This window comes from Spermophilus citellus (assembly GCF_964194105.1).
Source record: "Spermophilus citellus genome assembly, chromosome: 5".
In the NCBI taxonomy this organism is placed as follows: domain Eukaryota; kingdom Metazoa; phylum Chordata; class Mammalia; order Rodentia; family Sciuridae; genus Spermophilus; species Spermophilus citellus.
Window position 1 is genome coordinate 117,132,143 of NC_138186.1, and position 16,377 is coordinate 117,148,519.

The 16,377-nt window shown below is 38.7% G+C and overlaps 1 protein-coding gene across 1 annotated transcript in view; it reads right to left on the reverse strand.

Annotated features, from left to right (window-relative positions):
* AK9 (adenylate kinase 9) overlaps positions 1–16,377 on the reverse strand; it is a gene marked incomplete at its 3' end in the record, with an annotated part of 141,143 nt that overhangs the window by 95,046 nt on the left and 29,720 nt on the right. The window contains exons 10-12 of the mRNA XM_081295818.1: positions 13,749–13,847; positions 2,471–2,610; positions 2,210–2,390 (exon numbers count right to left, since the gene is read on the reverse strand). Of these exons, the coding sequence (XP_081151944.1) occupies positions 2,210–2,390; positions 2,471–2,610; positions 13,749–13,847 (420 nt within the window). The remainder of the gene's footprint in view (positions 1–2,209; positions 2,391–2,470; positions 2,611–13,748; positions 13,848–16,377) is intronic.

Consider the following 16,377-nt stretch of genomic DNA (forward strand, 5'->3'; position numbering starts at 1 on the left):
CATAGCATTGGGAGAACAACAGCAGGAGAGAATAATGGAATAGACCACAGAGCCCCCACACATGTATTTAATGCACATGTATTAAAACATGCTTTAAAACAAAGGGAGCACTGTAAACAGTGGATAAAGGACAGGTTTTTTTCTTAAATGATCCTGGGATAAATGGTTATCTGTATGGGAAAAAGTAAAATTTACTCCATGAAATTTACTCACAAGAAAGTCAATCCTAGGTATAGTTTACATCTAAATGTGAAAGTCCAAAATTTTTAGAAGTTAATATAATATCTTCACGATGCTTGGCAAGTAAAAATTTCTTTCTTAAAGGTGAGTCATAAAAGTATGGATAAAAAAGGACAAGCTTGACAAACTGTTCTCCACTAAAATCAAGAACTTGTGTTCACTGACAAATGCCACCAAAAAAAAAAAAAAAAAAAGCAAAACAGCAAACCATGGGGTGACAGAAAATATCTGTATTGCTTAAAATCAACAAAAAAAAAGTGGTCTGCAGACAATGTAACTCCTACTGACAACATGTAAAACATACAATAAAAGTGGACAGGACACTTGAACAAACACTTCAGAAAGAGAATATCTGAATGGCCTGTAAGCATTTGAAAAATGTTCAACCTCATCAGTAATTAGGGCAATGTAAATTAAAACTACAGTGAGTTATTATTAAATGCTCACTTGAATGGATAAAAATCAGAAAGACTGACCACAAGAAGAACTGGCAGGATTCTGGAAAAACAGAACATTCATACCATGCTGATAGGATTGTAAATTAGTAGAACTATTCTGGAATTGCCTACTCAAGTTAAACGTATGCACACTCCTGTGTCCCAGAAATTGTCCTCCTAGATATATCTCCAAAACATAAATACATACGTGTGTACTCCAAGAGACAAATACAAGACTATCTATAGCAGTATTATTCATAATACATCAAGTTTTATTGACACCCAAATATGGATAAATTATAATTTATCTGTTGAATGAATTTTATCATAAAATGATTGAGCTACAGCTATGTATAGAACATGAATAAATATTGCAATCATAATATTAAGTGAAAGAAGCCAGGCACAAAGAATATAAATTTTTTAAGCCCACAAAGCTCAAAAAATATGAAAATCTAGGGGCTCAGCAGTAGAGTGCTTGCCTAGCAAATGTCAGGCACTTGGTTTGATTCTCAGCACTACATATAAGTAAATAAAATAAATGACCATTGACAAGTAAAAAATAATTTTCAAAAACATGCAAAACTAATCCATGATGTCTGATATGCTAAAACCACGAAAGTGTGGAAACACATACCATAAAACAGGCAGCAGTTACCTCCTTTGTGGAGGTGGGTTGTCGTAGGGACTTATAATGGGAAGAGGCATGGAAAAGTCTTCTGGAGTGTTGGAAACATTTCATATTTGACCTGGGGTGGTGGTTATACAGAAGGTTTATTTTAAAATGATTCATGGAGTTTCATTTTTCTGTATATTTTCATATTTCATAATAAAGAAGTTAAAGGCAAATTGAAAATGTCACTCCTGTGCTGAAAAGAATCTAACAGCATTTTGAATCACTCCAAAACCTTCCCATGACCTGCACTGCTCTGACTACATCTTCAACCACCACGGGATGCTCTTCCTCCTTTCATAGATAACACTGTAGATACACTGACCTTCTTATAATTTCTCAACATTCCAATCTCTCATCGAAATATCTGACTCTACTTTCAAGTTATATCCCAGATCTGCCTGCTTCTTACTACCTTTATTGCTGTCACTCCAGTCTGAGATAAAATAATTTCTCTTCATTTACTGAGTAAATAAGATCACTGGGGGAAAAGAGGGCAAGGAACTGACAGACCAGGGAGCTGGGAGGATCGTCTTTGCAGATGTTGAAATCACTGAGGATCAGGGCAGGAGTGGGACCGTGGGGAGACTGAGAGTGAGACAGGGGGGTGCAACCCAGGAAACAGAGTGGAAGAAGGTGATAGGTGGCATCATCTGGGTGACAGGACATTCAAATCTGAGGGCTTCTAGGAAGCAGGAGAAGTGCCAATAACCTGAAGGAGGAAAGAGGATGTCTTTCCCACTGGGAGTTCAGTGGAGTAATTTCCCAGCTGCCAGTATGAAATGCAGAAAACAATAGAAATGAAATCCTACAAATTATAGTCAAGGATAGATAGATGAGCAGATAAGTAGGTAGTTACCTTTCCTTTGTAATAGTTTGCAATCAAATGGCTAAGTGTCGTTTTCCCTGAATATTGAGGTCCAAAGATGAATATTTTACATGGCGGTATTGGCATAGGTGGAAGAAGAAAGGGACGTGGATTCAATAAAAAAGTTTTTAATGTTTCTTCTGATGAAAGACAGTATATTTTACCTAGAAAACTTAAAATACATCGTAACAATAAACAACTGAAAACATATGTGGAGAAGTTTTAAAATTAAGTTCTGAAAGTCTTACTTACCTCACAGAAAAATCTGGTAATCCTGAATAAATGTTACCTTCTTTTAAAGCCACAGGACATGTGTGTCCCCATTTGCTTCTGCGCCATCTGTATCTTGGTGCAATAAGTTTATAAACTGAGAGAGTACGAAATAGCTCGTCCTGCAAATCACAAATACTACATTGAAAAATGTGGGCATAAATTGTGCTAAAGGGAGTGGTATCAAATATTTTTATTCTTATTTGATGATGCTTTACTATTTAAGAAATAATGTTGAATGCAAATTTGGACCTTTTTCTTTTTTTAATATTTATTTTTTAGTTGTAGCTGGACATAATACCTTTATTTTATTTATTTATTTTTATGTGGTGCTGAGGATCGAACCCAGGGCCTCACACGCGCTAAGCGAGCACTCCACCACTGAGCTACAACCCCAGGCCCAGGTCTTTTTCTTAATCACAACATTTTGTACTTGTCCCCAGGTTTAATGAGACTAATTTTCATTTCATTTAAAAAATCCTTATTTCAATTTTACTGAACATTTTTTATATGTGGTAGAGTGAGCATGGGATAGAAAGGACATTCTCTATCATATCTCCGCAAAAATCAGATTCTAAAAATGTTTTTCTTTTATTGGTGGTACTGGGGATTGGAACTAGTGCTTGTGTTTGCTAGAGAAGTGCTCTACCAGCAAGCTACATCCTCAGCCCTTCAAAAATTCTTATGGGAAAAAGTTTTAAAATGTACCAGATTTTTAGTCAATTTATCTAAGCTTTTAAATAGTTAAGATGTTATATACAGATTGTTTTTGCATTTACTTAACTTATAAGGGGTAAAACTTTCATTCTGAAACTTTAAATCTCCCTCAGCAATTGTGGGAGACCAACCTCACACGTGACTGAGTTAACACCCCTGCTAAGTGATGAGGTGTCAGATGGCAGCCATGATGCTTTTCTGCCCTGCTTTTCTAGGGTTCGAGTAATTGTGTTTCGTTTCGTTCATGGGCGTGCCTTCCCACATCCCCATGGATGGAGCTGTGCTCACCTGTTCCTTTGTAATATTACCCCTTGCCCTGTTTGGGATAGAATTTTTCCATGGAAGTGCCTTGTGTGTATCCCCCTCTTTTACTGTGCCCTTGGATGTGGCCTACCCAGATGTCAGTCAACCTGCTGACAGTGGGCATCATGAAGCTAGACTCAGCCCCTTGAAACCTGACCTCTTACCTCATTTGAATCAATCTCTCTCTCTCTCTCTCTCTCTCTCTCTCTCTCTCTCTCTCTCTCTCTCCCCCCTCTTAAGGTCAGAGGAGCCGTCACAGCATCCCCAAATAAAAAGGTATTCCTGTCTCTTGTTTGGTTATTTCACGCAGCCAAATTAGCCCAGTTCTCCTGGAGTGACCCCTGAGTGTTTTAGTCATGAGCAACCGGGAAAGTGGTGTCCCTGGGTTGGCAAAAGGTCTGAGTGCTTAAGCCGCTGGGACAAAAGCCACAAGCAATCATTTCTGTTGTAACTTCCAGACCTCAAAGACTGTCAAAAGATTCACCTCTCTTTGTGCTATCTTAGCAGGGAATGACAGAACTAGGACAAGATGGCACACCAGGCACCTGTGAGGGGGGAAGGTCCCAGACTGCCTTTGAGACTCAGATGTGGATAGCACATATGCCTGCTGGCTCTAGAACTGACCACAAAGCACAGACGAGATTGGGAACTGTGGTCTTGCCTGGACCATTGTAAAATCTGAAAGCAAAGAGGCATGCACACTGCCAGGATGTTGCATGAGAGTCCTCACTGAGGGCTGGAAGTGTTAAGACTAAGAACCTCATTGATGGGGCAAGTGGTGCCAACAGCCTTCTCCAAGGAGCCCATAGACAATGAACTAGGATGGAAACTACCCAGAGGAGTCAAGAGGTGGTCACTCTTTCCTTATCATCCCTCCTTCCTGTCCAAACATGGGAAAAGTGTTTTAATAGCAGACCATATTCCCTTCTCAAATTCCTGTTCCTCAAGCCACACTTCTAATAGGTGCTGAGTGGGGAGAAGAGGAGTTTTTGAATGAGTTTGGTATTAAAGACTTAAAAGTGATAAGGACTACCTTCTGGTTAAACTAGGCAGAATGGATTCTTGCATTTATATTTACTGCTTCCCTGAAACTCCCTAAAATGACAGCAGAGGCATAAAAAAAGGAATATGTACACAAAGACACGGAGAATGGAAGAAAAGACCAAAATGATGGCCAGAGCTGGAAACTGACCAGCAGTGGCTATACAGTTTTGGAAACTAGAAAGCAGATTGATTAGTAGTAACTGGTTTGGATCAGAGAAAGGCAAAAGCTAAAATATCTGCAGTGGCAAGGATGGATGTGGGATTGATGGGGATAAGAAGCCAGTTGACTCCAAAATCCTAGAAAGACACGGGCCTGGGTGATACCAAGTACCTCTGAAGGGGGCTGAATGGGAGCATAAAACAGGATGATTGGTTGGAAGTCTTTGAAAGGGGGTGCTAGTAGCCAGAGCCACCTCCCACTCCCCTCAGTTAATTCACTTACCCTTCCCCCCACACTCCCACCATCTCTCTTTCAGTCAGAAAACTGGAGAGACTGAATCCCAGGCTTATGTGAGATGGCTGAGGTCAGGGTGGAGGAAGGCATGAGAAATTTAACAATGATAGCCACTGCCCTCAGGAGACACTCCTGACTAAACCTCTCCCAAAGAAACTCTGGCCCTTCCTATGATCTAGCACATAAATAATTATGGTGGGCACAGCAGGGTTCTCAGCTCTACTGAAGGCTCTATCACCACTGGGTGAAAGACCTGGCACTGAAGAGGCTCATTTGTAAGACATAGGATAAAATAAAAAATACAGGTCCTTGTCCTCAATTTAGCTGAGAATTTCTAGACTGCAACAGCAGAACATTAAACTAAGAGTGGAGCCCTTCTAAGCACAAGATCCAGTGAGAGGTCCATGAAGACAGTTCTGCCTCACAATTCAGTTGTTAGATATTTTGAATGTCACTATTGGTTCTAGGTGCTTTACAAGTATGATCTCATGTAATCCTTACAATAACGCAATGCCATGATAGTTACTGTCCCCTTTATTTTAATCATTGAATAAAGAAAAAAAAATTACAAAATCCCACAGGTCTGGTAGGCTGCCGAGCTGGACTTCAAATCCAGGTTGTTCTGATTAGAAACCAATGCTGGTATCCTCCATGTGCATGGTGCCAGCCTGACACTGAGCTTCCTTTACCATGTCCCCAGGACCACTCCCCCTCTCTACAAATTCATCAGCAGTTATAGCTCCCAAACTCCCCATAGCTAGAGTTCTCATAACGGTCTTTGCTCCTCTCTTATTCCTTTAAACCAGTGAGTCCCCCGCCCCCGCAGGATCTACAGTAGACTCTTCTAGAAAGTCCTTTTTTTTTTGGTAAAATATACATAACATAAAATTCATCATTTAGCTAGCTATCTTTAAGTGTTCAATTCAGGGGGATTAACTACATTCACAATGTGTACAACCACCAACACTATTTCCAGAACATGTTTTCATCCTCCCCCAAAGAAACTCCACCTATGAAGCATACCTCACTATTCTCCTCTCTCTCAGGTCCTGGCACTCTCACTTCTACTTTTTGACTCTATGAATTGGCCTATTCTAGGTACCTTGTGTAAATCATAATATTTGCTCCATGTGTCTGGCTTGTTTCACTTAGCACAGTATTTTCAAGGTTCATTTGTATTTTATCATGTATCAGAATTTCATTCCTCTTTAAGGCTGAATAATATTCTATCAGGTGTGTGTGTGTGTGTGTGTGTGGGTGTGTGTGTGTGTGTGTGTCTTATCCATTCATCCACTTATGGACAATGGGATGTGTTTCTACCTTCTGGTTATTGGGAATATAGCTGTTATAGACATTTAAGTTCAAGTATCTAATGGAGTTCCTACTTTCAATTTTCTTGGGGATAGTACCTAAAAGTGGACCTGCTGGATCATATGGTAATTCTTTATTTAACTTTTTGAGGAAACATTAAACCATTTTAAACATTTAAAAGCTGTCCCATTTATGACCCCACCAGCTATGCAAGAGGGTTCCAATATGTCAATACTTTTTTCCTATTTTTTGGATGAGAGTCATTGTAATGGGTATGAGGTGGTATCTCATAATAGTCTTTTCAAAATTATTATAGTCTTGATTTGCATTTCCCCATGATTTTAGTGATGTTGAACAACTTTTTATGTGATTGTTGGCCACTTATCAGTCTTCTTTGGAGAAATGTCTGTTCAAGTTCCTTGTCCATTTATGAATTGGATTCTTCTATTGCTGTAGAATTAAAGTTATTTGCATATCCTGAACATTAGTCCCTCATCAGATGTATGATTTGCAAACATTCTCTCCATTTTATGGGTTATCTTTTCACTCCATTGATAGTGTCCTTTGATGCACAAAAGCTTTTATTTTTATTTATTTATTTATTTTTGGTGGTACTGGGGATTGAACCCAGGGCCTTGTGCATGTGAAGTAAGCACTCAACCAAGTTATAGCTTTTAATTTTTTTTATTGCTTGTTCACAACATTACAAAGCTCTTGACATATCATATTTCATACATTAGACTGAAGTGGGTTATGAACCCCCAATTATACCCCATATGCAGATTGAAGAATCACGTCGGTTACACATCCACAATTTTACATAATGCCCTATTAGTAATTGTTGTATTCTGCTACCTTTCCTATCCCCTACTATCCCCCCTCCCTCCCCTCCCATCTTCTCTCTCTACCCCATCTACTGTAATTCATTTCTCTCCTTGTTTATTTTCCCATTCCCCTCACAACCTCTTATATGTAATTTTGTATAGCAGTGAGGGTCTCCCTTCATTTCCATGCAATTTCCCTTTTCTCTCCCTTTCCCTCCCATCTCATGTCTCTGTTTAATGTTAATCTTTTCTTCCTACTCTTCCTCCCTGGTCTGTTCTTAGTTGTTCTCATTATATCAAAGAAGATATTTGGTATTTGTTTTTTTAGGGATTGGCTAGCTTCACTAAGCATAATCTGCTCTAGTGCCATCCATTTCCCTGCAAATTCTATTATTTTGTCATTTTTTATTGCTGCATAGTACTCCATTGTGTATAGATGCCACATTTTTTAATCCATTCATCTATTGAAGGGCATCTGGGTTGGTTCCACAGTCTAGCTATTGTGAATTGTGCTGCTATGAACATCGATGTGGCAGTATCCCTGTAGCATGCTCTTTTAAGGTCTTCAGGGAATAGTCCGAGAAGGGCAATAGCAGGGTCAAATGGTGGTTCCATTCCCAGCTTTCCCAGGAATCTCCAAACTGCTTTCCAAATTGGCCACACCAATTTGCAGTCCCACCAGCAATGTACAAGTGTACCCTTTTCTCCACATCCTCGCCAGCACTTGTTGTTGTTTGACTTCATAGTGGCTGCCAATCTTACTGGAGTGAGATGGTATCTTAGGGTGGTTTTGATTTGCATTTCTCTGACTGCTAGAGATGGTGAGCATTTTTTCATGTACTTGTTGATTGATTGTATATCCTCTTCTGAGAAGTGTCTGTTCAGGTCCTTGGCCCATTTGTTGATTGGGTTATTTGTTATCTTATTGTCTAATTTTTTTGAGTTCTTTGTATACTCTGGATATTAGGGCTCTATCTGAAGTGTGAGGAGTAAAAATTTGTTCCCAGGATGTAGGCTCCCTATTTACCTCTCTTATTGTTTCTCTTGCTGAGAAAAAACTTTTAAGTTTAATTAAGTCCCATTTGTTGATTCTTGTTATTAACTCTTGTGCTATGGGTGTCCTATTAAGGAATTTGGAGCCCGACCCCACAATATGTAGATCGGAGCCAACTTTTTCTTCTATCAGACGCAGAGTCTCTGATTTGATATCAAGCTCCTTGATCCATTTTGAGTTAACTTTTGTGCATGGCGAGAGAAAGGGATTCAGTTGCATTTTGTTGCATATGGATTTCCAGTTTTCCCAACACCATTTGTTGAAGATGCTATCCTTCCTCCATTGCATGCTTTTAGCCCCTTTATCAAATATAAGATAGTTGTAACTTTGTGGATTAGTCTCTGTATCCTCTATTCTATACCATTGGTCCACCCGCCTGTTTTGGTACCAGTACCATGCTGTTTTTGTCACTATTGCTCTGTAATATAGTTTGAAATCTGGTATCGCTATACTGCCTGATTCACACTTCCTGTTTAGAATTGCTTTTGCTACTCTGGGTCTTTTATTTTTCCATATGAATTTCATGATTGTTTTATCTATTTCTACAAGAAGTGCCGTTGGGATTTTGATTGGCATTGCATTAAACCTATAGAGAACTTTTGGTAATATCGCCATTTTGATATGGATAGTTCATGGATAGTTCATGGATAGTTCTGCCTATCCATGAACAGGGTATATTTATCCATCTTCTAAGATCTTCTTCTACTTCTCTCTTTAGGGTTCTGTAGTTTTCATTGTATAAATCTTTCACCTCTTTTGTTAGGTTGATTCCCAAGTATTTTATTTTTTTTGAGGATATTGTGAATGGAGTGTTTTTCCTCATTTCTGTTTCAGAAGTTTTGTCACTGATATACAGAAATGCCTTTGATTTATGCGTGTTGATTTTATATCCAGCCACTTTGCTGAATTCATTTATTAGTTCTAGTAGTTTCTTTGTAGACCCTTTTGGGTCTTCTAGGTATAGAATCATGTCATCTGCAAATAGTGATAATTTAAGTTCTTCTTTTCCAATTTTTATGCCTTTAATTTCTTTCGTCTGTCTAATTGCTCTGGCCAGTGTTTCGAGAACTATATTGAATAGAAGTGGTGATAGAGGGCATCCCTGTCTTGTTCCAGATTTTAGAGGGAATGCCTTTAACTTTTGTCCATTCAGAATGATGCTAGCCTGAGGCTTAGCATAGATAGCTTTTACAATGTCAAGGTAAGTTCCTGTTATCCCTAGTTTTTCTAATGTTTTGAACATAAAGGGATGCTGTACTTTGTCGAATGCTTTCTCTGCGTCTATGGAGATGATCATATGGTTCTTATCTTTAAGTCTATTGATGTGGTGAATAACATTTATTGATTTCCGTATATTGAACCATCCTTGCATCCTAGGGATGAATCCTACTTGATCATGGTGCACAATTTTTTTGATGTGTTTTTGTATTCGATTCGCCAGAATTTTATTGAGGATTTTTGCATCTAGGTTCATTAGAGATATTGGTCTGTAGTTTTCTTTCTTTGAGGTGTCTTTGTCTGGTTTCGGAATCAGGGTGATGTTGGCCTCATAGAATGAATTTGGAAGAGCTCCCTCTTTTTCTATTTCCTGAAATAACTTGAAAAGTATTGGTATTAATTCTTCTTTAAAGGTTTTGTAAAACTCCGCTGTATACCCATCCGGTCCAGGGCTTTTCTTGGTTGGTAGTCTTTTGATGGCTTCTTCAATTTCATCCATTGATATTGGTCTGTTCAAATTGTGTGTATCCTCCTGACTCAGTCTGGGCAAATCATATGACTTAAGAAATTTATCGATGTCTTCACTATCTTCTATTTTATTGGAATATAGGTTTTCAAAATAATTTCTAATTGTCTTCTGTATTTCTGTAGCATCTGTTGTGATATTGCCTTTTTCATCCCGTATGTTAGTAATTTGAGTTCTCTCTCTTCTTCTCTTCGTTAGCATGGCTAAAGGTCTGTCGATCTTATTTATTTTTTCAAAGAACCAACTTTTAGTTTTGTTAATTTTTTCAATAGTTTCTTTTGTTTCAATTTCATTGATTTCCGCTCTGATTTTAATTATTTCTTGCCTTCTGCTACATTTGCTGTTGTTTTGCTCTTCCTTTTTCTAGGGCTTTGAGATGAAGTGTGAGCTCATTTATTTGTTGGTTTTTTCTTTTTTTGAGGAATGACCACCAGGCGATGAATTTTCCTCTTAAAACTGCTTTCATTGTGTCCCATAGATTCCGATATGTTGTGTGTGTATTTTCATTTATCTCTAAGAATTTTTTGATTTCCTCCTTTATGTATTCTGTAACCCATTGATCATTCAGTAACATATTGTTCATTTTCCATGTGATGTAGGATTTTTCCTTCCTTCTTTTATCATTGATTTCCAGTTTCATTCCATTATGATCAGATAAAATGCATGGTATTATCTCCACCCCTTTATATTTACTGAGGGTTGCCCTATGGCATAATATATGGTCTATTTTTGAGAAGGATCCATGTGCTGCTGAGAAAAAAGTATATCCATTTGTTGATGGTTGATATATTCTATGTATGTCAGTTAAGTCTAGGTTATTGATTGTGATATTGAGTTCTATAGTTTCTTTATTCAACTTTTGTTTGGAGGATCTGTCCAATGGTAAGAGAGGTGTGTTGAAGTCACCCATAATTATTGTGTTGTGGTCTATTTGATTCTTGAACTTGAGGAGAATTTGTTTTATGCATGTCGCAGCACCATTATTTGGTGCATAAATATTGATAATTGTTATGTCTTGTTGGTGAATGGTTCCTTTTAACAGTATATAATGTCGTTCTTTATCCCTTTTGATTAAGTTAGCCTTGAAGTCGATTTTATTCGATATGAGGATGGCCACCCCTGCTTGCTTACGAGGACCTTGTGCGTGGTATATTTTTTCCCATCCTTTCACCTTCAGCCTGTGTATGTCTTTTCCAATCAGATGTGTCTCCTGGAGGCAGCATATTGTTGGATTTGTTTTTTTAATCCATGATACTAGCCTATGTCGCTTTATTGGAGAGTTTAAGCCATTAACATTCAGAGTTACTATTGATATATGGTTTGTACTTCCATCCATGTTTGATTATTTATCCTTTTTTTAAAAAATTTAGTTTGTTTCTCCATGATTATCTTTCCCCTCGCCCTCTGTCTTTACCGAGGCACTTCCTACTGATGGTTTTGGTTATTGTTTTTCATTTCTTCCTCGCGTAGTGTTTTGCTCAAGATGCTTTGCAATGCTGGTTTTCTGGCTGCAAATTCTTTTAACTTTTGTTTATCATGAAAGATTTTTATTTCGTTGTCATACCTGAAGCTTAATTTTGCTGGATACAGAATTCTTGGTTGGCATCCATTGTCTTTCAGTGTTTGAAATACATTGTTCCATGACCTTCCTGTTTTCAGTGTCTGTGATGAAAAATCTGTTGTTAACCTTATTGGTTTACCCCTGAATGTAATCTGACTCCTTTCTCTTGTAGCTTTTAATATTTTCTCTTTGTTCTGTATATTGGATATCTTCATAACAATGTGTCTTGGCATTGGTCTACTGTGATTTTGTGTGCTCAGTGTCCTGTATGCATCTTCAATTTGTATATCTGTTTCCTTTTTTATTTCTGGAAAGTTTTCTGTAATTATTTCATTCAGCAGGTTACTCATTCCCTTGGTTTGAATCTCTGTACCTTCTTCTATCCCGATGACTCGTAAGTTTGGTTTTTTTGTTATCCCATAACTCTTGGATGTTTTTCTCGTGACTTTTTACCAGCCTTTCTGAGTTGGCTAGACTCTTTTCAAGATGATATATTTTGTCTTCATTATCTGACGTTCTGGCTTCTACTTGCTCCACTCTGTTAGTGATACTCTCAATTGAGTTTTTAATTTTGCTTATCGTTTCCTTCATTTCTAGAATTATTGTTTGATTATTTTTTATAATCTCTATCTCCTGATAAAGATGCTTAACTTCTTCTTTTATCTGTTCATGTAATTCATTCTCAATGTGTTCTTTTGCTGCTTGAATTTGCTGTCTTGTATCCTCTTTAAGGTTCCATTCCATCTGTCTAAGGTGTTCCTTGAGTTCTTTATATGACCATTTTTCTGATGACTCTAGGTCTTCCTGAATATTTAGGCTGTCCTGCATTGTTTGTACTCCTTTTCTTCCTTGCTTTTTGAAGCTTCTCATGTTACTTCTTGTTCTGTTTGACTGATGAGTTACTGTTTACTCCTATAAATTTATTAGATGCTGTAGCCGCAGGTTTCAATGAAGTTATCTCCTCCGCCGCAGTCTGATGACGTCAGTTCTCTGCCATGGTGGTATCTCTTGCAAATGGGGACAGTTCGTTTCCCTTTGCTGGGCGACCAATGCAACGGGTGGGTCCTTACTGTCTCTCCCAAGCCCCATTTCAAACCTGTGGCCACTACCTATGAAGGCTCGGTAGGCATTTACCTCCGTAGGATGAGAAGGGCTGACCAGTTGTTTCAGCCGGATAGATTAGTGCTGAGTCACAGTTGTTTGTCTGTGGGAAGCAGGCGAACGGGAGCTTGAATTCAGCCGATCCGGGCTCAGTGTGTGTTCTGAGAGGCCCAGACTGTTTGCCCCAGATCCACGTCAGCTCAGCATTGCCTAGTGATCCTGAGCAAACAGATTTAGGTTGTTTACGACTCCCTATGCCTGCACAGCTGAAGAGGTCAGAGACTTGATCTCTCTGCGCCCGCCGCCATGTTCAGAATCCTAGCTTTTAATTTTTTAAAAATGTGTTTTAGTTATAAATGGACACAATACCCTTAATTAATTAATTAATTAATTTATTTTATGTGGTGCTGGGGATTGAACCCCATGCCTCACTCGTGCTAGGCAAGCATTCTACCACTGATCCACAACCCCAGCCTCTAGCTTTTAATTTTAATGAAGTCAAATTTATCTATTTTTTTCTTTTGTTGTATATGCATTGATGTCATATCCTGTTTTATTTTGTTTGATTTAATGCCAGGTTCCTATCCCAGAAATTCTATTTTAACTGCTTTGGGCACTGATTTATTTTAAAAGCTTCCTGGATGAATCCACCCTGCAGTCAGGGCTGAAAAATTGCTGCTTTAAACATTACCATTATGCTGTACTGATTCTCTAAAAACTACCTGCCTTTAGCTGAAGAATATTCATCCAAAGTCCTTGAAAACACACAAGAACTATCTATTTATGATGGGACCCTTTTGTTTTATTTTGAGACACAGTCTTACAAAGTTGCTTAGGGCCTTGTTAAATTGCTGAGGCTGGATTTGAACTTGTGATCCACCTGACTCAGTCTCCTGAGCCACTGGGATTACAGGCATGCACCGTCAGGCCTGGACCGTTTTTGTTTCAAAAATCTTGTTGTGTTATAGTTAGTTATCTAATAGAATATTGTGTTAATATTATAGCTTCTTCCCCAAACTATTTTTTCTTCCCAACTCCCATTTTAAAAAAGGTATCCTGAAATTTCTTTTAGACCTTGTAAAGATACAAACTAAGATTACAACACATATTGAACACAAAGATTTTCAAACAGTTAAACGTAACTTACAGTTTCCGTTATATCATTCATTTCTTCTTCTGAACTCTGAAGTTTGGTCACAACAGCTGCTCTTTTTAGGTTCAGATATTTGAGTCGTTCTATAACTGTCTGGATTATAAGAACAAACATTTGAATACATTGACATCTGAATGTCTCAAACATTCTGAAAAAGTGATGGGTTCATTATTGGAGGCCATGCTTCCTCTGAACCTCCAGGTATACTCCTTGATCACTTTTTCCTGGCTTCTGGTGTTTGCTGGCAATCTTTGGTGTTTCTTGACTTGTTTATGCATCACTCCAAACTTTGCCTCTGTTGTCACATAGCCATCTTCTCTCTGTGTGTCTGAATTTCTTGTCCTAATCTATATTGAAATAGAGCCCACCCTAATTATGCATGATCTCAACTTGATTGAATATGTAAAGACCTTGTTTCCAAATAAGGTCATATTCACAGGTATTAAGGTTAGGGTTTTAATATTTTTGAGGAACATATTTCAACCCATGATACTCTGCCCTATGGTCCCTGAATATTCATGGCCCTAGAGGTCTGGGTCTATAGGAACTCTTCAGACAAAGGGAAGAAAGCCATGTGAAGGTGGAGGGAGACACGGGAGCAATACTGCCATAAGTCATGAAATACCTGGGACTACCATAGCTGGGAGAGGCAATGATGGATCCTCCCCTAGAGGATTTAGAGGGAACAAGACAATATCTTGAGTTTGGACTTCCAGCCTCTGGAACTGTGAGAGAATAAGTTTCTGTCATTTGAAGCTATCCAGTTGGTAAGACATAGGATAGATCATGGTAACCCTAGAAAACTAATGTAGACACTAACTATGTGGAAGAAACTGGAAAAACAATGGGCTAGTAACTAGAATCTGAGGTGAGAGATGGTGAGATAGAAAAAAATAATGTTGGTGTGTGGTAGTCTGTGGAAGATTATGTTATTCACAATTCATCCTTCCCTTGTTTCATTGATTAATTCCCTAGTTAATTTTGGGTAGAGTATACTTCTTTACCCTCTTAATGTTGAGCTTCTCCTTGTAACTTGCTTTCACAAATAGGATGTGTGCAGAAGTAGCAGGGTACCAATTTCAGACTGGGGTTTTAAATAATTTTTGCAGCGAGGACATGGTACTGGGAATTTACCACTGAGTTAAATCCCCAGTCCTTTTGATTTTATTTTTTATTTTGAGCTATGGTCTTGCTAAGTTGCTTAGGGCCTCACTGAGTTGCTGAGGCTGGCCTCAAACTTGTATCCTCCTGTCTCAGCCTCCTGAGTCCCTAGAATTACAGTTGTGCACCACCACACCCAACAAGACTGGGGTTTTAATAAGCTTGGAAATTTTCAACCAAGCCTCTTAGACCTTCTGTCCTCTAGTGTGTCCAAGTAGAAAACAAAATTCTGGGTGTATTTTGAGGAAGAAATCTGCTGTGTATGCTGATGAATGGGATGTGGATGTGAGGAAAAAAAAGAGAAGAGCAGTAGGAAGAATGGTGCTGACATGTATTGAAAGAGGCAACTGAGGGAGAAACACATTTGGGCAGATGTTATACATGTTGACTGTTAGACATCAAACTGGATATGTAGCAGTTCAGCAGCAGTCAAGTACACCAGTGTGGAATTCAGGGGAAAGATGTGGGATAATAATATTTATGGAGAGTACTGACTTGGATCATGATTTTTGACTGCCTTTGAGCTCTGGCAGTGCTTTGCCCTGGGAACTTTCTGTGCAAAGGTGCAGGATGAGATTGCCCAGGAGCTTCGGTAACGCCCTGCCTGAGGAAGTTCTGTGCAAAGGTACAGTACAATAACAGTCTTGAACTTGTGCCTAGATACCAGCTGCTGGGGATAGAGAATTCTGAGCATAACAATATGACCACAATATCTTAATAAGCACTACATCCTTCAAGCCTCCCTGCTTTGCAGAAACTCTGGACAATGGGCTTCCTGGATACAGCAGGATAATAACAGATTGTTCCTAGCACTGCAACAGTATAATAGTTACAAAAATGTTTCTAGTTCTGTAACATTTTAGTACACAAACAACAATGTGCACTAACTTACTGATTGTGAGACCCTATATAATAACATGCTGAGCTAGCTCTGGGTCATTGTTCTTCCATCGGAGGTTGGTGTCCCACCTGGTCCCAGCTTTCTCTCTGTAAGTGTTTGTGTGTATTTCTTAATCTCCCATCACTCCTTGCCAGTTTCTAGCATTTGGCCATGCAAGTTGCAGCAAATATTAATTTAAGAGATGCCAGTATTGAGAAGTATTTGAAGTCCTTAGGATGAAGTCTCCTAAGGGGTGAGGACAGAAGTGAGCTCTGGGGTCTAACACTAGAGATTAGAGATTTAGAATATCCAGTAAGGAGTAGTGGAGCAATTAAGCAGGGGAAATCTAAGAAGCCATGGAAAGGAGAGAGCAGGAAGACATGGTCAGTTGTATCAAATGTGCTTCTAGATTAAATTAGATGAAAAATGACCACTGGCTTGGTTAAGAGGAGATCTCTGGTGATCTTGGCAAGAGCACATCCCAAGTGAGGAGCTTCACCTTGATTTGGTTTCACGTGAGCACTATTACCCCATTGCCACCAGTGAGATCAAATCGAAAACTGGGGGTTATCTTTGACTTTT